The sequence below is a fragment of the Palaemon carinicauda genome, chromosome 35 (genome assembly GCF_036898095.1).
Source record: "Palaemon carinicauda isolate YSFRI2023 chromosome 35, ASM3689809v2, whole genome shotgun sequence".
In the NCBI taxonomy this organism is placed as follows: Eukaryota; Metazoa; Arthropoda; class Malacostraca; order Decapoda; family Palaemonidae; genus Palaemon; species Palaemon carinicauda.
In genome coordinates, this window is record NC_090759.1 from 40,287,897 (window position 1) to 40,312,235 (window position 24,339).

The 24,339-nt window shown below is 42.1% G+C and overlaps 1 protein-coding gene across 1 annotated transcript in view; it reads right to left on the reverse strand.

The window, feature by feature from the left end:
- LOC137627243 (SH3 domain-binding protein 5-like) overlaps positions 1-22,757 on the reverse strand; it is a 244,119-nt gene extending 221,362 nt beyond the window's left edge. The window contains exons 1-2 of the mRNA XM_068358324.1: positions 22,752-22,757; positions 22,537-22,714 (exon numbers count right to left, since the gene is read on the reverse strand). Of these exons, the coding sequence (XP_068214425.1) occupies positions 22,537-22,714; positions 22,752-22,757 (184 nt within the window). The remainder of the gene's footprint in view (positions 1-22,536; positions 22,715-22,751) is intronic.
- Between the last annotated feature and the right edge of the window lie 1,582 nt (positions 22,758-24,339).

Below are 24,339 nucleotides of genomic sequence, written 5' to 3' on the forward strand. Positions count from 1 at the left end.
GAATGCATGCTCTGACTCCTGTAGCTCTCCTCCTGAAGGGCTAGCAGCAAAGTCTCCTGTCCCCAAAGGCTCTTCTTGGGTGGACTCATGGACGTTCTCCGCGGGTTTGGCTGGCTCTGGTCTCATCCTCGAGGACGACTTTGGGACGGTCTTAGAGTCCTTCGACTCCCTCCTAGGAGGGATACAAGACTCCAAAAGCGATGGCGGGAGGCTCTTCTCCACCCCTACCCAAGAAGACTTCTCTACGCGAGGTGGGGTTTCTCCCATTGATGCGATGGGAGAACGCCTAACCTCACGTGAATCCCGAGGACAGGAAATCCTCGTCCGAAGGGGAGGGAGAGAAAGTCTGGGGGGGTGGGGGGGGTGAGACTTCCTCAAAGACTTCCGAGGAGCCAGCTTAGCCCTTGGAGAAGTCACCATGTCATGTACTCCTCTCTTCCTCTTCAGGGGGGTTGAAACTGCCGCTGATTTGAGGCCCAGCTCAGAGAAAGCGGGCTTAAAGGCCTGCATGACAGCTCTGACAAGGGACCCAAACCAGGGCTGCTTACTGACAGCAGCGCTGTCAGAGACTCCCTCTGGAGGGAAGGGGATCGTTCGGTCCCTAGGAGTAGAAACCAAAACAGGGTCTGCCTGAAAGAAAGAAAGAAAGAAAGAAGAAGGAAATTTCCTGGACCTATCCGGCGTTCTCCCTCCCTCCGGCGAGCGCACTGGTCTGCGCTTGGGGGGGACGCAATGACGATGACCTGGTTGCGCGTGGTCCTGTAGCCTTGCGCGTTGGATCACGCTGGGGATCACGCTGGGGGTCGCGCTGTCGCTCGCGCGATGGGATTTTGTCTGGGTTACGCGCGGGCAACCGTTCGTGTGCGCGGGGGTGATGGCGAGGGTGCGTGCGGGCGAGCGATGGCGCGCGGGCGAGCGATGGCGCGCGGGCGAGCGATGGCGCGCGGGCGAGCGATGGCGCGCGGGCGAGCGATGGCGCGCGGGCGAGCGATGGCGCGCGGGCGAGCGATGGCGCGCGGGCGAGCGATGGCGCGCGGGCGAGCGATGGCGCGCGGGCGAGCGATGGCGCGCGGGCGAGCGATGGCGCGCGGGCGAGCGATGGCGCGCGGGCGAGCGATGACGCGCGGGCGAGCGATGGCGCGCAGGCGAGCGATGGCGCGCAGGCGAGCGATGGCGCGCAGGCTATCGATGGCACGCAGAGGCGCGTTCTGGAGAATGCAGAGAGCGCGCAGTAGGCTGGATAAGCGTTCACGCACGCGGAGGCGATTGCTCGCACGCGCGTGGACGCGCAGGATCCCGATGAGCCCGTTAGGGCGATAACGTTGGGCGCGCGCGCAGGGGTCGCGCGCGCAAGAGGGAGCACATCGGCAACTGGAGAACGCGCAGGGCGCGCATCCGTGACTGCGAGTGATGGCGCGTAAATGAAGGATGGCGAGCAGGCGGGGTCCGATGGCGCGTCAATGTTTCATGGCACGTTGGAGAGCGCTGGCGAGCAGGGGATGAAGGTATCTTCCCTCCTGCGCCCAGATCCAAAGATCGTGGGCGCGCAGGCGAGCGCTGGCACGTAGCAGAGCGCTGGTGTGCAGGAGATCGTGGGCGCGCATCAGGATGGGGGTGCGCAGTGCCGTGCTGGCGAGCAGGTGAGCGCTGGCGCGCAGGCGAGCGCTGGCGCGTTGTCTCTAGAACTGGTGATCGCTGGTGCGTTGTCTCCGGAACAGCAGCTGGAGAGCGCTTGCGCGCAGGAGAACATTGGCACGCAGGGGATACCTGGCGCTTAAGGGACTTTGACAGAATGTGAGAAGTCCCCTTTTGCCCCGAAGGTACCGTTGCCCGTTTGATAACAGGATGCGTGGGCGCCCACAGCGCATCAGCGGCCAGGAACGGTGACGGTAGGTCAGCAGGTCTGGCAGGTGAACGAGATCGTGAACGATCTGCGGAAAGGTCCAGGGATGTAGCTGGAACGGTCGGTGAACGACGGCGACGTTCCTCTGCGGCGGACTGCGGGACGAACCGAAGAGGCGCCTCCAAACACCCCTGTGAGGTGAAGGAAGGCCTCTACGGCGAAGGGGAAGGCAAGCTTTACGCCTTATACGCCCTCTGGGGGCAGCAGGCTGACCGTCAGCAGTCCTCCGAAGAGGCGTCTCTATCAGTGAACTCCACCGAGGGGGAGAATCACCTGCAAAAGAGACCGTTAGACTTAGTTCCTCCCTCAAAGGATGTTTGGAGGGGGGAACTAAGCCTTCAGCTACATCTGCAACTTCAGGAGCAGAGGTTTGAAATAACTCATCAGAAGCTTCTGCCACAACAACGTCGACGATAGACAGAGGATCAACCTCTGCTAAAGTCGGCGACTGTTTGACAGCTGCTCCTAACCTGATTATGTCAAACAGGGCTTCCTTGGAGGGCGAGCCCTGAAGCCCCAAAGAAGCCCAAAGCTGCAACAGATCATTACTAGAAAGATTTACATTAGATGATATATTTAAAACCTCCCCCGGGGGAGGAGGAGGAGCTGCCTCGCTATGGGAGGCAACTCCCTCTCCCAAACCCCGAGATCGGTCAACAGAAATGCGGCCTACACTACTGCTCGACAGCCTCTCGGAAGAAACCGATCGAGTGGGAGCTTCGGAGGAGGTTTGGGCTACGGAGGTAGAGTCCTTGGGATTTTCTCTCTTCAAGGAAGCCCTTGAAGAAGAAATATCCCGCCTGGATTTCTTCTTCCGGCGCCAGGAAAACCTCTCCCACTGGGAGGTAGACCACTCCCTGCACTCACCACTTACATTATCTCTATCACACCGTTGGCCCCTACAGTAAGGACAAAAGGTGTGTGGGTCCGTGTCGACCGCCGACATGAAAGTTCCACAAGGGCGGTCAGGTAAACCGGGACACTTTCGCATCGCAGAGGCCAACTTCCAAATACTCTGTCAAAAAGAAAAAGCAAACAAAGATTAATGGCTGTCAGTGTAGGCGAGGGTGACAGCGGACACGTCCGTCTAGCACCCGAGCCGAGAGCAAAGTTAACTCAGCACAGGTGTGTGAGGGGGGGGGTGGTAGCAAGCTACCCCTTCCTACCCCCCGCTAACTAGCGGTGGGGTAGTAAACCCTCGTTAAAATTCTAATGGCTCGTCATTTCAGCTACGCCGAAAGTAATTACCCATATTAAATAGTGTGGTTTGTATTTCAGTTAAGTAACAAATACTTTTTTCAGCCCTCTCTTCATTAATGATATTACCTACACATACAAATAAATATTATAAATAGTAAAAAAGGCATTTCAAAGACCAAAACATGTGAGCAGACTTAATATGGAAAAGGTAAAAACTCATTTAAAGTTCTCAAATATCAATATACTTGAAACTAAACATATGATTTTAATCTAGTTTTTCCCAATTTTAAAGGAACTTTATCTTTGTTCCATATATCCAAAAATTTTGGCATGTAATGGGTCTTATGTAAGCTACAACATAAAATGTAGTGCAAAGTACAGGGTAATGGTCTGTTGTTTTGCTTGATTATAATGAATTATACAGTTTAATCTGTTTCCTTAAGCCATCTAATATCATTATTATTGCCACTATAACACATAAGAAAAAAGTACTCTCAAAAAGTAAGCAAGCGCAGATGCCAAGAAAAAATTTTCAATTCTGCACATCTTATTGCACATTAGCCTTATACATCCAAGGACCATGTTGATATTCAAAATTTGTCCGGTACAGTTATCAGAAAAAGGAACAAGCTTGGTCTCGCTATCAACATGATTAACCTCCATGTAATGGTTAACTTAAGTCATTATCTCACATGACTCACCTGGCCATAACCTTATTCAACATGTACTCAGTCAATTTCTGAGTCTGTTCATGAGCCATCTCTTTATATTCTTTTAGCACAAGAATAATGAAAAATCATTGTCTGCTTTTTTCCCTTGAAATATTCGATACACCAAGGTTTGCTTCCCTCTTGTAAGCACTGTTTTTTCCCAATTGTCAATTTCCTTAAAACAACATGCACTCTCTTTCCCCAAAAATAACCCTAAAACCTTTCTTGCATACATTGTAATGCTCATATCTATACATCACACTATACACATATTTATGTACACAAACTTTCCTCTACATATTCCCTATGATGTTTTATTATTATCTAAACAAAAATTCTGCAACTATGACGTCTGGAGTATTGTAGTCTTTCATGCTCTAGTATTCTTTACACAATGCTTCTACCACAATCATAGTAAATTTCTTAAAACACTCATTAGCACAACTAGGTCCCATTTTATGGGTTTCTACTTCTTTAAAGGGGGCAACCACCATATATGAATTTCCAATCAGAGTTTGATAACACTCATGAAGTTTATATATATGTATAAGGTAATCATTCTGATGAAATTAAAACTGGAAGCACCCAACAGAAAGGTATGTGGAATACCTAGGTTTGAAACAACAAAGCTTTAAGAAGAGCATAAAAACATTCACAATTGAATGTAGGAATCGATTTGCTGTCTTAGAGACTTTAAGAGACAAAGAGCAGACAATTAATGAAGAATGGTGTGATATTAAGAACATATATTAGTCAATTGGTAGTAAAGTCTTGGGACACGCAGTTACAAGGAGAAAGCCATGGATATCAAATGATACTCGGGATACTATAATAAGGAGACAAAGACAGAAATTGATTGTTGAAAGTTTTTGAGGAAGTAGTGAAAATTACAAGGCAGTATTGATAGTGAGGTCAAAAGAAAAGGCAGGAATGACTAAAAATATATTTATACAGTAAAGCAGATGAGGCTGACAAAGCTATGAATTCAGCAGGTGGCTATGGTGTAAGAATCGCTCATAGAATTATTGATGAAATCTCGACTGGGGCAAAAAAGAAGCATATACCCATCAAAAAGAGAGATGGATAAGTTATAATAACAGAAGAGGAAGAAAGAAAACGTTGAATGGAACACACTAGTCAGGTTATGAGTAGGAGATACGAAGAGAATAATTTGATTGATATACCAGAAGCTGATGAAGACCTTGATGTGTCCATGAATGAATTCAGTGTGTTTGAAGTTGAAGCTATCCTAAAAACTAGGGATGAAAAGCCCCTGAATACGACGGAATAATTGCTGAGATGATACTGGCCAAAAATGAAGTGACTCACAGACTACTTACAAGATTATTTTGTAAAATGTGGCATGAAGAGGCAAAACCTGATGAATGTGAGTCAAGAGTTTTGGTGAAAATGGCAAAACAGGAGACTTGACTAATTGCAATAATTACCGAGGCATCACACGTATGTCACTTATGAAAATATATAGTATGCTTATTCTAAAGAGACAGGAGAGAAAGACTGATGAAAAGCTGAGAGATGAACAAGCAGGATTTTGAAAAGGTAGAAGTTGCACTGACTAAATTTTCATATTGAGACATGTCAAGCAATGCATAGATTATAGAAATCCACTTTTGATGGCATTTGTGGACTATGAAAAAGCCTTTGATAGTGTACACCGGCCAATTTTGTGGAGAGTCCTGAGCTATTATGGAATTCCTCTCAACCTTTTCGCTACGAGGCTATGGATTCGTTACTGGAACTCTATACAATATTTGACATCTTTGGATATACTCATTCATTTATCCTGTAATAAGCTACATTTCCATGTTTATTTGTATTGTTGCTGATTACAGAATAATATTTTCTAAAGTTTGCCTTATTCACCAATGTATTTCACTCTAAACAACTGAAATGTTTTTCCATTCATTGGTATGTGGTTATAGAAAAATTTTGAAAACAAAAATTATGTAATTATCACTAAATAATGGTAAAGCACTGTGATTTTGTGTAAAAAAGAAAAAAAAAACTTTACAATCATTGAAGTGATTATAAATACCCATCAAAAGGTATAAAATTACTTGTTAATAATAATGAAATTTACATTGTAAAGAAATGTAATAAAAATATCTTATTTTCTTTGAAACAACAAATATTCTATAATTTATAATTATAAGGTACAGTAAAGCACTGCGATTTGTGTAAAAATATTATATGTATATTGAAGCGACTGCTATTCCATAATAATTCCACGATAAATAGCCGTCAAAAGATATAAAATTACTCAACAGTAATAATGAAATTTACAGTGGAACCTCTACACACGAACGTATCTACATCCGAATTTTCCAACATCCGAAGTAAAATTCGAGCAAATTTTTGACTCTACACCCGAATTTTATTTCGACACACGAAGTAAACATTAAGCCATTGAGCGTCGAGTGCTCAGTTCTCTATTCTTGTGTGTATCGTGTGGTTGTCCTCTGTTTGGTCTGTTATTAACAGTGCTTATTATCTTCCTTTTCTCACATTTCCTTTTTGATTTTATTTATAATCATAGTGCCTAAGAAGCTAAGTTTCAGTACAGGAAGAAGGCAATTCTTTCATTAGAATTGAAGTAAGAAATTATAGAAAAACATGAGAGCAGTGTGCATGTGAGTGATACTGTATTGCTAAACAATATGGCCCGAATAGGCCTATGATCTCGAGGATCATCAAGCTGAAGGCAGCCATTAAAGCAAATAACCATCGAAGGGGATCACCATTATTACAAGACATCGTAGCAATACCCTGGAAGAGATAGAACGCCTTTTGTTGATAGGGATAAAGGACAAAGAGATTGTTGGCAACGATCATTTGTGAGAAGGGCCAGCGTGATGAACAGAAAGAAAGAAAAAAGTGAAGCAAAGAAAACCATGATAGCATTAACAAGCTCTTTTAAATAAGACTTCTCTCTTTGTCTGTTTCTCTCTAAACATAGCATTAACATGTTCTTTAAATAAAATATCTCTCTCTCTCTCTCTCTCTCTCTCCTCTCTCTCTCTCTCTCTCTCTCTCTCTCTCTCTCTCTCTCTCTCTCTCTCTTCTTCGCTGTTATAGTGTTAGATACGTCTATTATTTTTTTTCCAAGAGAGAGAGAGAGAGAGATTAAACAAAAATGTGTTTAGAGTACATATGATTTTTAACAGCGTCAACGAGTTGAAAAACAATTAAATGTAACTAAGAAAGTAATAACAGCTAATCTGAATTTCTTTATTAACTAAAACAAATATTGAAACAAACACACACACAGGTGCAAAAATTGCTACGCAGTAAGAGAGACGGTCGGGGAGGAGGTAGAGATGGTGACTGTGATAACATACTCGTCACTGAAAGTGATGAAAATAAAAAATCAAAAGAAAAAAAAATATTAAAAAATATGAAATATAAAAATAAAAAAAATAAATAAGCTAAGTTAGATTAAAATTTCCGTAGTGTAAGTTACGGTATGTTATCGCAGTCACCATCTCTACCTCCTCGCCGATCGTGTCTCCTCGTGTGTGTGTGTGTGTTTCCGCATACGCACACGAGTGTGTTTGTATCAATATTTGTTTTAGTTAATAAAGGAATTCAGATTTGCTGATATTGTTTTTTTTTTAGTTACATTTAACTGTCTTTCAACTCGTTAACGCTTTTAAAAATCATATGTACACACATTTTTGTTTAATCTCTCATTTTTGTTTAATCTCTCTCTCTCTCTCTCTCTCTCTCTCTCTCTCTCTCTCTCTCTCTCTCTCTCTCTCTCTCTCTCTCTCTCTCTCTCTCTCTCAGAAAAAAATTAATAGACGTCTCTAACACTAACAGTGAAGAAGAACAAGAGAGAGAGAGAGAGAGAGAGAGTATTTATTTAAAGAACATGTTAACGCCATGTTTACCTTCTCGCCGATCGTCCGTCTTCTCCTGGCGTAGCAAATCCTACACCTGTGTTGGCCTGTCTCTAAGGTAAAGTGGCAATAAAACACATTTTTTATTTATTATTTCTTTATAATTATCTTTTTTACATGCTTCTTTCATATTATGCAGTTATGTTATTGTTATGTGTAATTATGTGTAGCCATTTATTAAGGATTTATTATGGGTTTTTAGGCTGAGGAACGAATTAAATGAATTACCATGTATTCTTATGGGAAAATTCGTTTCTACATCCGAACATTTTCTACATCCGAAGTTGGTTGTGGAACGAATTAAATTCGTATGTAGAGGTACCACTGTACATTCAACACAAAAGAAAATATCCACTTGCTTCCTTTGACAAAAGACGGATTCTATAATGTATAATTTATAAGGTATAAATACGATAAACAAATAAGAATCAACAAAAAACTGTTGACAAAAGATATATATATGAGAGAGAGAGAGAGAAAGAATATAAATTTAGTTTATTAGACATAAGGTTTGTTCGTTAGTTTGTGATTTCACCTCGAGTGCGAGAGAAACTAAGAACTAGATCATTCCAGTTTTTGGGTATTTCACATGCTTGGAAATACTGTAGACTGTGCATGTAAGAACATGACGAATAATCAGTAGAAACAGTAGAATGGCAACAAATAGAAATAAACACAATAGACTAACTTGTACTTGTGAAAACAATGAACAATGCTAATATGTAATATATAAAACGAAGCTGATGATATATTGTTGAAATGATAGTTGAAAAAAACGAATAAAAAAGACAAATCTCGTCTTCTGTCAACCATTTCCTTTACTGGTCATGGCAAGTTTTCGTCTCGTGGGTGGGACTTAAAGTCAAGGGCAGGGATACTTTTTTCCGTGATTATGAACACTGGCAACATAGAAAAGCAATAAAATAACAAATTTGTAAGTAATTTGTATTTTTCCTAAAATACAAACCTGGAGCTATTTATAATAGGGCATTACTTTCGGAGCAGCTGAAAGACGAGCCATGATAATTTTAGTGAGGGATAACTACCCCGTCCGCTAGTTAGCTGGTAGGGGGTGGGGTAGACTGGCTACCCCGCTCACTCACACCTCTCGGCTGAGTAACCACTTTGCTTTATGGCAGGACTTCTCGGGGGACAGGGTGGCGGGCCAATTTGTATAAATAGCTCCAGGTTTGTAGGTTAGGAAAAATAAAAATTATTTCCAAATTTGTTATTTGTTCCGACACAGATACAAATCTTTGCTATTTATAATAGGGTGACTTACTCTTAGGATGGAGGAAGTCCTCACCAACTGGCCTTGGTCATGACCCGGGGTCCTCTCTATTTCGATCTGTGATCGATAGTAGAAGGGACCCTACCCTCGCTAAAATAGTGGCGATATGAGGTAGAGCACTGATAGCGGCCTGCAGAAGCTTGTGTGTGAGTGGAACTAACAGTGTGGCTTGTCTTTAACATAGGAACTCGAGTACAGAACCTATTGTTCTTAAAGACTTACCCAATACCCTCTCTCTAAAAGGTATTGGGGACGTAAAGTATTCTTCTATACTTAGGAGGCACAAGGGAAATGGGTCTTACCTGCAGCGAGGTGAGGTCAGCTATGCTGAGGCTTGCGGAGCTGTTTTCCCCAGAGGGGAGAAGGTGAAAGGAAGAAAGGAGCCAGGCATTCTTACTCATTCACCCCAGACTAATCCAGGTAGCCTCAGCCCTCAACCCTCTGCTACTTGTCCATCAAGGAGCCTGAGGTGTTTAGACCATTTGTTGTGCGACCACCACACGACCAATGGAAAAGGTCTCCATGTTCTTGTGGGTTACATCTTTGCAGGTAGTGGGTCGTGAAGGTCGATTGACGCTTCCACATGCCCACTTAAAGTATCTGCACCACAGAGTAGTTTCTCGAACGCCAGGGACGTAGCAACGCCAGTGACGTTACAAGCTCTGGGTCTTAGGATGGAGGAGAGTCTAGATTAAGAGTAACCTCAATTGCCTTCCGATTCCAGAGGGGAAGGAAATCCTTGAGGTCCTCCTCTTGACCTTCCCCGTGCTAGTCAACAGTGCCGACACACAGGAGCGAGCTGGTATCGTTCTCTTAAGGTGGTAAAACCCCAGTTGATGGGTTTCCGGTTACCGAACGAAGACTCTCTATTCGAGATGGGCTGCACCCCACTCGGATTTGAGTCTTAGCAATCCACTCAGGGACGCCACTGAGGATTACTTCTCCCCGTCTCCTAGGGTAGGAGACATTAGAGGTTGGATAATACAACACACTAACTCTCTTGGTCAAAAGCCCAAGTGAGTAGAAAGGGCGTCTTCCATGTAAGGAAGTGATCTGCTGCTGGGCCTAAGGTTCGTAGCGAGGGGTCTTCAGAGACTGAAGGACCCGAACCGCATTCCCAGGAGGAGGTTGAGATCCGACGGGTGACAAGTTATCTCAAACTTGCATAAGTAAAGGCACCGATGGGAGAGAATCCCCTTCCACGACATCAGTCACAAAGGACCGAACACTTCGCCTGGAAGACCGACGCTGAAAAGTGTCTGAGGTGCCTAGACATCTTTTCCGTAACCTGTTGCGAAAGGCCTCTCTGAGAGGGGTGGTGTAGGGTCGTCCCAGGTGAGAAGACGAAGCAAAGCTACAGCTTAGGAAAGCGTTAGCATGTGGCTGCTTGGAAGATCGTGCCGTGGAGGAAGATCCCTCGGAACTCCGTCAGGAGCTGTAGAAGGTCCGGGAACCATTCTGCGGGTTGCCATAGCGAAGCTATTGGAGCTCCGTCAGGGGCTGCAAAAGGTCTGGGAACCATTCTGCGGGATGCTATAGCGAAACTATTGGAGTCGTTGAAAAGATCCTGCTTATCCTGACTTGGCTGAGGACTTTTTCACCAGACCGAATGGGGGGGGGAAAACAAGGTATACCTCTAGGCCGCCCCATCCATCTTGGAATACATCTTGTTTGAGGGCCTGGGGAACGGTCAAGTGTGAGCCTGAAGATCATGGCCGCTGCAAGCATAACCACAGACGGGGACCCCACAAAGTTAAGACTTTGTTGGATACAAGATGATTCCAAGACACTAGGAGCCCACTATCTGGGTGGTTTTGCAAGCACATTCCTATACCAGGAATGATGCGAGCAGATGGGGGCAACTAGTTGTCCTCTGTCCATCTGAGGCTTCGTACTGCTAGATGGTTCTCTAACAGAGGTGAATGCTGGTACCTTTCTGAATCGGGCCAACAGATGAGGATGGAATGGTATGGCATATGGCCCCCCAACCCTCTCTTTTGATGCATTATAGAGAGCATGCCACCCATCATCCACGGATTGTCCAGAAGTGAGGGGGGGGAGTGCATAGCAATAAACACACCTCGAGATGATGTCGAGACGTGTAACTAATTGCATGTTCTTGCAACGAAGGGGAACAGCCTGTTCTCCCTCCAACTGCCACTAATCCAGTGTGGTTGGCCGAATAAGACCGATACCAAACGGTAAACCAGTTAATCAGTACAGCTTATGTTATAATAGCGAATCTCCATAGAGATCGCTTTCCGGACAAGAGACTGTACGGTAATCACCGAACGCATCCAACCAAACCCAAGAGGGGATTGAGACGTATCTTCAATCTATTGCTGGGTGGGTAAAGAGCATAAGTCTACTACGGAGTAGTAACACCGAACTGTGCGCATGACAAGCATACGTGCGTAGTTCGACTTAAAAGTCATGTCCGGAACTCAGTTGGAGAACGTTGGAAACGTTCGCAACGGAGGTTTCCCATTCTAACAAAAAAAAAAAAAAAAAAAAAAAAAAAAAAAAAAAAAAAAAAAAAAAAAAAAAAAAAAAAAAAAAAATCGTACTTCTCCGTCTCAGATCGGTAAACTACCATTTATATTAGATGTTCCCTACTAGGGAACAGATATGCTTATGAGAAGTTTCCAGCCAAAGCCTTTGTAGGAGACTACGACTTCCGATCGGGGGAAAGGAAAAAATGACTATAAGGAGGCAGAACGTAAATGCCGTATGTCTGGTCACAGGAAAGTAGCCAAGTAATGTATTGAATAACCTGGTTCCAGTAAGGGATATAAATATACAACTTAATAGAACGGAGTTCTAATTGGAAGATGTATATAGCCCTTATTAGCAGAAAGATCGCTTGCACGCATATATGTACTTGTCCATTTGCGCTAGCGTATGCGTATTCTCTGCCTCCAGAAAACGTTTGCAACGAATCCGGTTGCGGGAATAACGTATATGCGACGAATCGCAACACTACTGCCGAAAGAATTTTGATCGTTGACTAACTGTAATATTTTCTTGAATGAGAGCGAACATGTTCTCAAAAAAATATACTGTTATAGAGGCGATAATTTCCCCTTTGGTTTACCCCTCCACTTTATGTGAGGGGCTAGTCCGGGTTCATTACACAGAAACGGATGTCTGTTTACCCGTGGGCGGGGTTTGAAACGTTCGTAACGTAATGAAAAGATGCCCACGCTGTTGCTATCGTTCTTTAACGTTAGCTAACAATGTTCCTTCGGGACTAATTGTTCAAAACAATAACCCTGTAAGGATAGAATAAAAAGTCTCGGAAGACTATCGTGTAAAAAGGGAAGACGTTATACCCACAGTACAATGACGGGGGAGGCTGCCTTCATCAAACGGTAGAACCAAGTTTAAGACAATAACCTCGCAGTTTTCTCTTGGCTAGAGTGCCTGCTCCGGGAAGGCTTACGGCCTTCATGAAGTTTTAACACTCAATGAAGTTTTGTAAAAACTTCTCAGGATCCAGTCTCCTGAAAAAGGGTGAAGTCTCGTATGTGGGGGTTTGCTTCAAGAAGGCCAGACATAATTGCCATCGACCGCTTACCTAAAGGGGTTGCCATCGAACGCTTTCTCGATAGTGAGAAAACTACCGTCTAAATCAGGCAAGGCCTGCCAGGGGAAATGAACTGCAATGTAAAGAATTTTTCATTCCCCAATCATTTCCATCTGCTAACCAACCACTCGAAGAAGGAAGGTGGAGGAAAGATGATGGTGGTTCGTTCGAAAACGAAAGAAGCGGTGCTGGCGGAACCAGACTAGTTGATATAGTAATCAGCTGGGAGTGTAAAGTGACGTATCAAGTCACACCTTTGGAAGACACATCCCGTAGAGGGGGGAAGGGGGGGGGGGGTCGACCATAGAGTTTTCAGAAAACTCCGAATCGTGGAAACAGAGATTCGGATGAGAACCTAAGGGTTCAGAATCTATTTATGAATTCCTTTCTCACGACCTTAAGGGATGTTATGCCGAGAACCCGCAGGAACTCTGTCGCTGATTCCTGATGGAATTCCAGGAATCGTGTTACGTGACCAGGATCCAAAGGAACTGTGTCATAGTTACCTGTAGAGATTCGTAAACCCTTAGGCAGCAGGCATCCCTCTGTCATCAGAGTAAAACTCTTGACGACGATGGAAGCTCACGAAAAATTCATGGGTCGAGAGTTCGAAAACTCTGTCATGAGAGTAAACCTCTTGTGCACTCGTGAACACTTCGCGCAACGAGAGTCCGAAGAACTCTGTCACATAAGTATGGCTATGGTCACGAGAACCCAAAGGTTCAGCGTGAACTGCGTTGTGAGACCCCGAGGGGTCATAAGAGTTGTTCGTGCACTTCAACCGATTGCGTACGCGCCAAGTTGGTCGTGCGTGCGCGCCAATACGGTCGTGCGCTCCAATCCGATCGTGTGCCCACGCCAATATGGTCGTGCGCTCCTATCCGATCGTGCGCGCCAAAATGGTTGTGCACGTGCACCAATATGGTCGTGTCCTCTTGCACCGAACTGTTGGTAGGCGGAAGGGAGCTCGTGCGCGCGCCCTTCATGATTGCGCGCTCATGGAGCGCACGAGGTTGTTCGCGCATAAGGTTGCTTGCGCGCATGGCGAGACGTGTTGTTCGCACGCATGGCGCGTCACAGGATGTTCGAGCACATGGCGAGCAACAGGATGTTCACGCATATGGCGCGCCAAAGGATGAACCAGTGCACTATGATCCCCATTTTGCTTGCACGCGCCAAGACGGTCGTGCACGCGATTTGGCCGTGCGCGCCGATTTGGCCGTGCCCGCCGATTTGGCCGTGCCCGCCGATTTGGCCGTGCCCGCCAATTTGGCCGTGCGCGCCAATTTGGCCGTGCGCGCCAATTTGGCCGTGCGCGCCAATTTGGCCGTGCGCGCCAATTTGGCCGTGCGCGCCAATTTGGCCGTGCGCGCCAATTTGGCCGTGCGCGCCAATTTGGCCGTGCTCGCCAATTTGGCCGTGCGCGCCAATTTGGACGTGCGCGCCAATTTGGCCGTGCGAGCGAGAGCTCTCAGGTTGGTGAGAGAACTGACTGCTACGCTCACCCAAAGGTTCACGATAGCTTGTGTTGTGTGAGCTCTAACGATCAACACAACGAGAGTTTGGAAACTCTCTGTCATAAAAAGAATGACTCAGGTCACAAGAACCCGAAAGTTCAACGTGAACTGTGTTGCGCGAACCAGAAGGGTCAGCGCAACAAGAAACCGAAGTTTCCCTGTCACTAAATACCGAAGTGTCGGAGTGACTAAAGTTAAGAGACCCCTAGGGTTCAATGTAACTGATGTTACAAGACCCTGAAAGGTCAGCGTAACGAGAAACCGCAGTTTCCTTGTCACAAAACACCGAAGTGTCAGTGACTAAAGTTACGAGAGCCCTAGGGTTCAATGTAACTGATGTTACGAGACCCCGAATCGTCAGCGTAACGAGAAACCGCAGTTTCCCTGTCACAACACACCGGAGTGTTAGAGTGACTAAAGTTACGAGAGCCCAAGGGTTCAGCGTAACTAATGTTACGAAAGCCCAAGGGTTCAGCGTAACTAATGTTACGAGACCCGGAAGGGTCAGCACAACGAGAAACCGAAGTTTCCCTGTCACAAAACACCCAAGTGTCAGAGTGACTAAAGTTACAAGAGCCCAAGGGTTCTGCATAACTAATGTTACGAGACCCCGAAGGATCAGTGTAACGAGGAACCGAGGTTCCTCTGTCACGAGACCCCGAAAGGTCAGCGTGATTGATGGCACAAGTTCCCGAAGGCTCAACATTACCATCGTTACGAGAGCCCGTAGGTTCAGCGTAACTGAAACCCGAAGTTTTTGAGCAGAGTCCCGAAGGATCCCTACTGTCATGAGAACCCGCAGGATCAACATGACGAGAGCCCAAAGGCTCAACGATCACGCCAGCCCAAAGGGTGATCGAACGAGACCCCGAAGGATGAAGGAGAAAAAGCAGGTTCAAGATAACACCTCCGCATAAGAGGTTTGTTCTCCAAAAGGAGAATGTCGCTTAAGAGAAGGCTCTCGCTCCGCCCCTGAAGGAGAACCTTAAGAGTAACGGGGGACCGCCGATGCCTAGAGGCAGTCTTCTCTCGAGGACGAGAGACTCGTTCCCCCGAAGGGATAACCTGCTTAGGAGAAAGCTCTGCCACCACCCCATGTGGATCAGCAAGCTCCAACAAGTTATTTCTCGCGAATGAGAGGGAAGTTCTCCCGAAGGAGATCGCCTGAGACAAGCTTTCTCCCAGTTCTATGGGAATAAAGGGAAGGCGTAAAATATCTCGCGCAAACGAGGGAGAAGTCCTCCCGAAGGAGGACATTGCCAAAGACAAGCTTTCTCCCAGCTCTACGGGAAAAAAGCGTAGGCGTAAGAAACTCTCTCTCGCGAACTAGATAGAAATCCTCCCGAAGGAGGACATCGCCTAAGGCAAGCTTTCTCCCAGCCCTATGGGAAAAAAGTGTAGGCGTAAAAATCTCTCGCGAACGAGAGAGAAGTCCTCCCGAAGAAGATCGCCTAAGACAAGCTTTCTCCCAGCTCTATGGGAATAAAGGGTAGGCGTAAAATATCTCTCTCGCAAACGAGGGAGAAGTCCTCCCGAAGGAGGACATCGCCAAAGACAAGCTTTCTCCCAGCTCTATGGGAAGAAAGCGTAAACGTAAGAAACTTTCTCGCGAACTAGAGAGAAGTCCTCCCGAAGGAGGACATCGCCTAAGGCAAGCTTTCTCCCAGCTCTATGGGAAAAAAGTGTAGGCGTAAAAATCTCTCGCGAACGAGAGAGAAGTCCTCCCGCAAGAGGACATAGCCTAAGTAAAGCTTTCTCCCAGCTCTATGGGAAAGAGCATAGGCGAAACAAAAATCACTCTCTCTCTCGCGATAGAGAGAGAGAAGTTCCCCTCGGAGGAGAAACGTCTGAAGGCTGACAGCGACTGCTACCTCGTAATGAGGGCAGCTCACGAGCTACCACATGGAGCGCAGGATAACGAACAGGGTGGCCGTAGCACTCGGTCTTATGTTCTACGTCGCTGTTACCTGTGAAAGAAAATGGAAGTTGTTATCAATTACTGTACAATTCATGCTCCGTTGCACAAAATACACTATTCGGGGAATAAGTCACCTTCCTTGTAAGATAATTCCTCGAAAGGGAGCTGTACTGTTATACACTTTAATTCTGTAATGAAACAAACACACGGCTGTGTTGAGAACCTGATGACCATCAGTCGCAGGGAAGTGCGGCAATGACAACTCGCTTACAGCAGAGGCAGTTGGATACGATGTCAACAGCAATTAAAGTTACACGTATCTAACAACGTATATTTCCATTAATACATATATACACTCAAATATATGTAAGATAAATGAAAACACACAAGAAAAACAAAAAATGAAAATAAAGAATCATCAAGGCAAGTCTTTGCGGGAGAGAAGGGCAGCATGTCCGTCCTCTACCGAGCCAAAAAGTAAAGTGGTTGCTCAGCCAAGAGGTGTGAGTGAGCGGGGTAGCCAGTCTACCCCATCCCCCACCCTCTAACAAGCGGATGGGGTAGTTATCCCTCACTAAAATTATCATGGCTCGTCTTTCGGCGCAGTAATACCCTATTATAAATAGCAAAGGTTTGTATCTGTGTTGGAACAAATAGACCTTATATTATCATGAATAAAAAGGACTGGAATCGTATTTTTGGATTGGTTATGAGGTTGGATGTGAATACACTAAAATAGACCTTATATAATCATGAATAAGGACTAGAATCGCAAGTATTTTGGTTGGTGGTAGGATGACAGTCTCCCAATTGGGAGTGTCAAGGGGGGTTGAGTAATACCAAAGGTAGGGAATGTCGCTATTGGCTAGAGAGAGTGGTGTGATTATTTCATGGTAACATAAAAAGACTAAAATAGATCTAACATATTCAGAAAATAAAGGCTAGAATCCCACAAACTTTGTTAGTTGGCTGAAGACAGGAGGGGGAGGGCCTAATATTGGGGAGAATTCTTTAGTGATATTTCCCCAAGTGTGAACTTCTGTGATGTACATCGATGTGCTATACTCTTTTGTAGCTTTAGAAAATTATTATAATAATGATAATAAAAATAATAATAATTATAAGGATGATAGTAATGAAGATGACGTTATCAGGACATCACCGTGTGCACTACCATACATGTTTTGACGTGTATTGACATCAACGGAGTGAAGGGGTTCAACATGTGAATTTGATTGTCTGTTCATTAGCTTGCTTACCAGAATGCATGAAATATCACACAAGTTGGGCATAAGATGAATAGAAGAAAGACAGATGATGTGAACGAAGTATGCAATGAAAGATGAAATATCATAGGAAGGAGAAAAGGATTTATGAGGTAGAATCATTCAAACATCTAAGAAGTATGATTTCCAATAAATGGTCATTAGAATTAGAGTTTAGCAAAAAAAATTGAACAAAAGCTAATCAGACAATGTCTAGGTTAAGTAAAATTTGGAAATCAAATTGCCTGAAATTACATATAAAGATCGGACTACATATCAGTTTAGTGAGATCAGTGTTACTATATACACATGAGTCATGGTATGACAATGAAACAATATCCAATAGATTTAGTAGATTTGAGTACAAAGCCCTCACAAGGATATTTGGAGTTAAATGGCAGGACAGGATTACAAATGGAACTATAAGAAAGATTACTTAAGTGCCATATGTGGATGAGATCATGAGGGGTAGCTGGAGAGGATTTGGGCATGCTCTTCGCACTTCCCAAGAGAGATTAGTTCACCAAACGTTCAGCTGGGCTCCAAACAGGACGAGAAGGGTTGAAAGACTCAAGCCTACATGGCTGAGGACTATGAAGCACAAAGTAGGAGATGATGAATGGAGAAGTATTGAATTAAAACCTCAAGATAGAGACAAATGGCAAAATCTAACCAAGGCCCTTTGAGTCAATAGGCGTAGGAGATGATGATGAATCATTCTGAAGAAATTCCTAGGTGATTGGTTGATAAGTTTCAATTTAACCGAAGAAAAACTAAAATAAAAAAAAATGAAATACAGGGTAGATTAAAGTAATCTATTTATAGAGCTATTGCAATAAAATTTATTGACATAGAAAGTATATACTTATCTTTTTAATTTGTAATTTGTTTTCAAATAAGTGAAACCGAGAATAACAGCTTTTTTGTTTTTTGCACTCCCGGGGATAACGAATGGCACTTATTGAATAAAATGTATACATAAAAATTAGGTTTTAATGATAGATAAGATACCATAGATGAATTTGGTTCGATTTACTCATTTTTGTTAATTTAAAAAATATGTCCAAAAATAAGAAGGTCAAGGTCAAATCTAAGATATATACCACCCTCATTTTTTTTTAAAACAAGAGGGGGGTCGGGTTTTTAAATTTGTCATATCTCCGTTATTTCTTAATATTTTACAGTACATATTGTCAACGTAATAGACGGGATGCCATATATAAATTTGGGAGAATTTACTCATTTTTCTTAATCTAAAAAGTATTTGTCCGAAAATAACCCATAAGCCAACCTAAGCGTTTTTCAGTTAATGAAAGCCTTACCTTCATCACTAAGCTTTTTTTTTTTTTAGAGATTTTTCTATTTTTTTTAAGCTCCAGGCTGGAACTTCCTCCTATAACATTGTTAAGTAACAGTTTCATTAAATTTCCTTGTATTGCTGTTCACTACTTCACCTTGACTAATAATGATCTGTTGGTTATCTTATCAACATTATCAACCACAGTTAATACAATTGAATTATTACCAGAAATCTCTTAAGAAGTGAAGAGTAAATAGCAGAGCTTCCCTTATAGAGATAACAGCCAGAGCAAGGAGGACATATTGGCATCTCTTGTATCGTTATTACGGATGGGAGCTGTTCAAACCAATAGAAACACGATTCCAGTGTGTGTATTTTCATAGGCTGTTGAAACTGAGCTGGAGATGGGTGGAGACACCACAATTTTTAATCTCCAATACTTCCATGTATACCACTACTAGTTTAAAAGGACATACCCGAAGCACCCTTCAAGTTTTTTAGCGCACATTTCTATACCCTATTAGTGTGGGAAAATGTGTTCAATGGCATATTAGACTATATCTCAAGCCTAAGGTTACATATGAAGTTGGTGCAAAGAAGCCAGCCAGGGGATTAACGTGGTTCCGCTAAATTTTATAAAAACTGCATGCACCTTTGCATCCACAGATGTTTCATGTATTCTTATTAAACAGATGATATGGTATTAACCCTCTGAGTGCCAACCACACAGTAAAACTCGGCATTCAAGCTCCAGGACTTTAATGGGGAAATATTACTTACTCATCCTAGCACAAACATTATCAAATAAAAAATTTACACATTATTTACCACAACTAAGTAAACTTCCTTTCCACTAATGTACAATGTTCCATATTTCATAAACTCTTATTATGTATAAACAAAGAAAAAACTGGTAATAACTGCACCGAAGGAAGAATAATTAACCAAATTAAGAATACAGTACATCCAATGGTACTAAAAGGGTTAAAAGAATAACCAGAGAAAACATGATAAATTGATAGATGGAAGAGGCTCGTGAAAAGATAAAAGTAGTGGATATGAGTGTTTGCACCATGGATATTAAGGATACAGTGACAGCAAAATAAGCAAATGAGAATGCAATGTCTGAATGCTTGGATGTAGCGATGGGTGGAAGCAAAACTGTAAGAAATGGTGTCACAGGAAACACTCAAAACTGCCGTCTAAAAGAAGTCATAAATTTTACATATTCAAAATCTAAACTGTATACGAGGAATATCATGTTACAGTATAGTGGCAGGTCAGACCTTTGAGAAAGTAGAAAACTTTCGTTTGCCTAGTGACCTAATGGAATGAGAAATCAGAATTGAGGGGGCAGTAAGGGTACTATAATCCTTGATACCGTGAATATTGCTGGATTACATCTATTCTGAAGAACTGTTTTAATTCTTTCTTTTTATCTTGTTTTGAGTATTGTTCTCCTGTCTGGTCTTCAGCTGCTGATTCTCATCTTAATTTCTTGGACAGGAACTTCCGGTTTATTGAATTTCTTATTCCTGATCTAGATATTAATCTTTAGCACCGTCATTCAATTAGTTCATTATGCATGTTGCATAAGATTTTTCATAATTCTGACCATCCTTTACATTCAGATCTTCCTGGACAGTTCCATCCTCTTCTTAATAATAGGCAGGCAGTTAATTCTAATAGTCAGGCCTTCTTCATCATGAGGCTCAATACTACACAGTATTCTAGAAGTTTTATTCCATCTGTGACCAAGTTGTGGAATGATCTTCCTGATCAGGTATTTAAATCAGTAGAACTTCAAAAGTTCAAAGTTGCAGCAAATGTTTTTATGTTGAACAGGTTGACATAAGTCTTTTTATACTTTACATACGACATATCTGTTTTGACGTTGTTACTGTTTTTAGAATAATTTATTGCTAATTTTTCTCATCATTTATTCATTTCCTTATTTCCTTTCCTCACTGAGCTATTTTTCCCTGTTGAAGCCCTTGGGCTTATAGCATCTTGCTTTTCCAACTAGGGTTGTAGCTTGGTTAGTATTAATAATAATAATAATAATAATAATAATTTATCACTTAGGATATACAGTACAATACTATACACAATTAGCGACCACTTAACCCTGGATAGGTGTGGTGGGTCGTAAACGACCCGAGATTTAAAAAAAAAACAGTTTTTTTTGCCATAACTTTTCCTCCGTAATAGTTGTGAGTGTGCGCAGCAGTCGGCTAGGGATGCATTTCATCCCTGCTCTTTTCCTTGTGATATTTCTGAGATACCCTCGCGTCGAGCTCGACCCATCAATACCTAATTAAGGTAAGTTGAATAATATCAAATTCTTATATAATTATCGAATGTGCAGTAGTGTTTAGGTTTATATGAAAAAGGATTGTTGTAAAGTGTTTGTGAATGTCTTCTACCCCGTAAAATACTTTTGTTATCCCTTTAACCGCTTCACTAAAATGATGTTGGTAGCCTATATGTCAACTCAGGCCTGCAAATACACAGCCTGACATCAGGATACGTAATCATCATTACTTTTATCATTATTATTGTTATTATCATTGTTGTTGTTGTTGTTGTTATTGCTATTATTATCATTATCATTATTATTATTATTACAAGCTAAGCTACGAAAGAGTATAACACATGGTTGTATATCACACCAGTTCACACTTGGGAAATTTCACAAAAAAAAATCTTCTCTCCCTAATATTAGCCCCTCCTCCTCTTGTCTTCTGCCAACCAACAAAGTCTTTGGGGTTCTAGCCTTTATTTATGGATATGTAAGAGCTATTTTGTTACCATACAGTAATCACACCACCCACTCTCTCTAGCCATTGGCAACATTCACTACTTGAGGCATTACCCAAACCCTCCTGACAACCCCAGCTAGGAGAGGTAGGGATAATCATATCTCAACCTACCACCAATCAAAATACTTGTGATACTAGTCATCATTCATGGTTATGTAGTCTATTTTGGCGTATTCACATCTCACCTCACCACCAATCAAAATACTTGCAATTCTAGTCCTTATTCATAATTATGTAAGGGCAATTTTTTAGTTTTTCTATGTTGTCATGCTGTTCAAAACACAGAGAAAAACTCTCCTCCTCTGACTACAAGTCTCACCCACAACAAAACAAAAACTTACCAGTTATGCTAATTGTTGACACAGGACAAAAATTGTCTTTTTCTTATAATTCATTTTTTCTCAACTATAATTTCTACAAAATAATATCATCTTCATGTCTTATGTATTTCATATTAATAATATTCTCTCTCTCTCTCTCTCTCTCTCTCTCTCTCTCTCTCTCTCTCTCTCTCTCTCTCGTGTGTGTGGACTTCTTGTGTCACAGATTTTCTTTACATAACTGTTTAAAATAAAGTCTGTTCCTGAGTAGTTTATACCTTTCGACAATTTTTCTATTGTGGAATTATTACGCAATCACATAATCACTTCCCAATAAATATAAAAGTTATTTTACTCATAGAATATCAAAGCTCTACTAATACTCAGCGTAAAATATCATAACAAAAGTTATTCTGAAAACTTATCAAGTTTATATAATCACTTCATGATAGATAGAATGTAATTTTGGTTGTTTAGCAAAATACAATAGAAAATAAAGCAGACTTATGAAAATTTTATTCTGGTACCAGTAGCAAAAGAAAAAGATGGAAATGTAGGTTATTATAGAGTAAGTGTGCATGTATATCCGATGGTGACAAATCTCTTATACAGCTATTTAGGCCAGATCCGCTGCCTCATAGTGAAGATATCAAGGACAAGGATTTACATTTGTGTAGGAAGAGAAATATAAAATGTTAACTATTCTAAGCTGTAGAAAAAACACGCATTATCATTGTCACCCTAAAATTTCAGGAAAAACAATAAATGACGTCATGAAGCTTACCATTTGCTCTTTGGTACTGGACAGCAGCTCTCTGACAGTCTAGCTGTGACTTTCTCGCCAATTCTTGAGCTTCGTAAAAAGGACGAGCTTTCTCGATGCAACTGCCCAATTTCTTGGCCAAAGCCTTAAGTCGTGCCGTGGATTCCGTAAGAGTTGTTCTGAATACATGATTGGCCTCCTGATAATTAAAATGAGAAAAAGTTTCAACTTTCAACAACCATTTAAAATCTTTGAATTAGTTCTGCGAGTGTCTAATGGTCTAGGTAAACTACTTCTACCCTGCACTTTCTATTAAACTTCCTATCTATCTACATATCTATAAATAAAATATGTCTGTGTGTGTTTGTGTGTGTGCGCGCGTAAGAATTATATGGAAATGTGATGCTCACATACAGAAGAACCACAGAGAAAATGAAAATATGATATAAGATTAAGTCCTGACTAGTTTTGAGATATTTCTTCAAATGAAACTAGTCAGAACTTGATCTTATATTTCATATTTTCATTTTCCCTGTGGTTCTTTTCCATATAAATATATATATATATATATATATATATATATATATATATATATATATATATATATATATATATATATATATATAAATATAAATATATATAAATATATATATATATATATATATATATATATATGATAAATTTTGCACATTTTTACGTGTTTTTCATATTCAAATAAGCCATATATATTTTGATATATTAATGTCTGGATTCTCTTAACGACCTCGGGATCAGAGCCCCAGGCGAAATCTCACAAAGACAAGAGCTTGGCTCCGGCCGGGAATCGAACCCTGGTCGGCAAGCTTATATAGACAGTGACTAACCCATTCGGCCACGAAGGAAGATAAAAGTCAATGACAATTCTACTGTACTTATACCCGTCGAATTCAGGTATTTTGTACTTAGAATTGAAATCAACCCATCTTCACCATCGTAGCTAATTGGTAGTTTGTTACTTGGCATTCAATTAATGATAAATTTTGCACATTTTTACGTGTTTTTCATATTCAAATAAGCCATATATATTTTGATATATTAATGTCTGGATTCTCTTAACGACCTCGGGATCAGAGCCCCAGGCGAAATCTCACAAAGACAAGAGCTTGGCTCCGGCCGGGAATCGAACCCTGGTCGGCAAGCTTATATAGACAGTGACTAACCCATTCGGCCACGAAGGAAGATAAAAGTCAATGACAATTCTACTGTACTTATACCCGTCGAATTCAGGTATTTTGTACTTAGAATTGAAATCAACCCATCTTCACCATCGTAGCTAATTGGTAGTTTGTTACTTGGCATTCAATTAATGATAAATTTTGCACATTTTTACGTGTTTTTCATATTCAAATAAGCCATATATATTTTGATATATTAATGTCTGGATTCTCTTAACGACCTCGGGATCAGAGCCCCAGGCGAAATCTCACAAAGACAAGAGCTTGGCTCCGGCCGGGAATCGAACCCTGGTCGGCAAGCTTATATAGACAGTGACTAACCCATTCGGCCACGAAGGAAGATAAAAGTCAATGACAATTCTACTGTACTTATACCCGTCGAATTCAGGTATTTTGTACTTAGAATTGAAATCAACCCATCTTCACCATCGTAGCTAATTGGTAGTTTGTTACTTGGCATTCAATTAATGATAAATTTTGCACATTTTTACGTGTTTTTCATATTCAAATAAGCCATATATATTTTGATATATTAATGTCTGGATTCTCTTAACGACCTCGGGATCAGAGCCCCAGGCGAAATCTCACAAAGACAAGAGCTTGGCTCCGG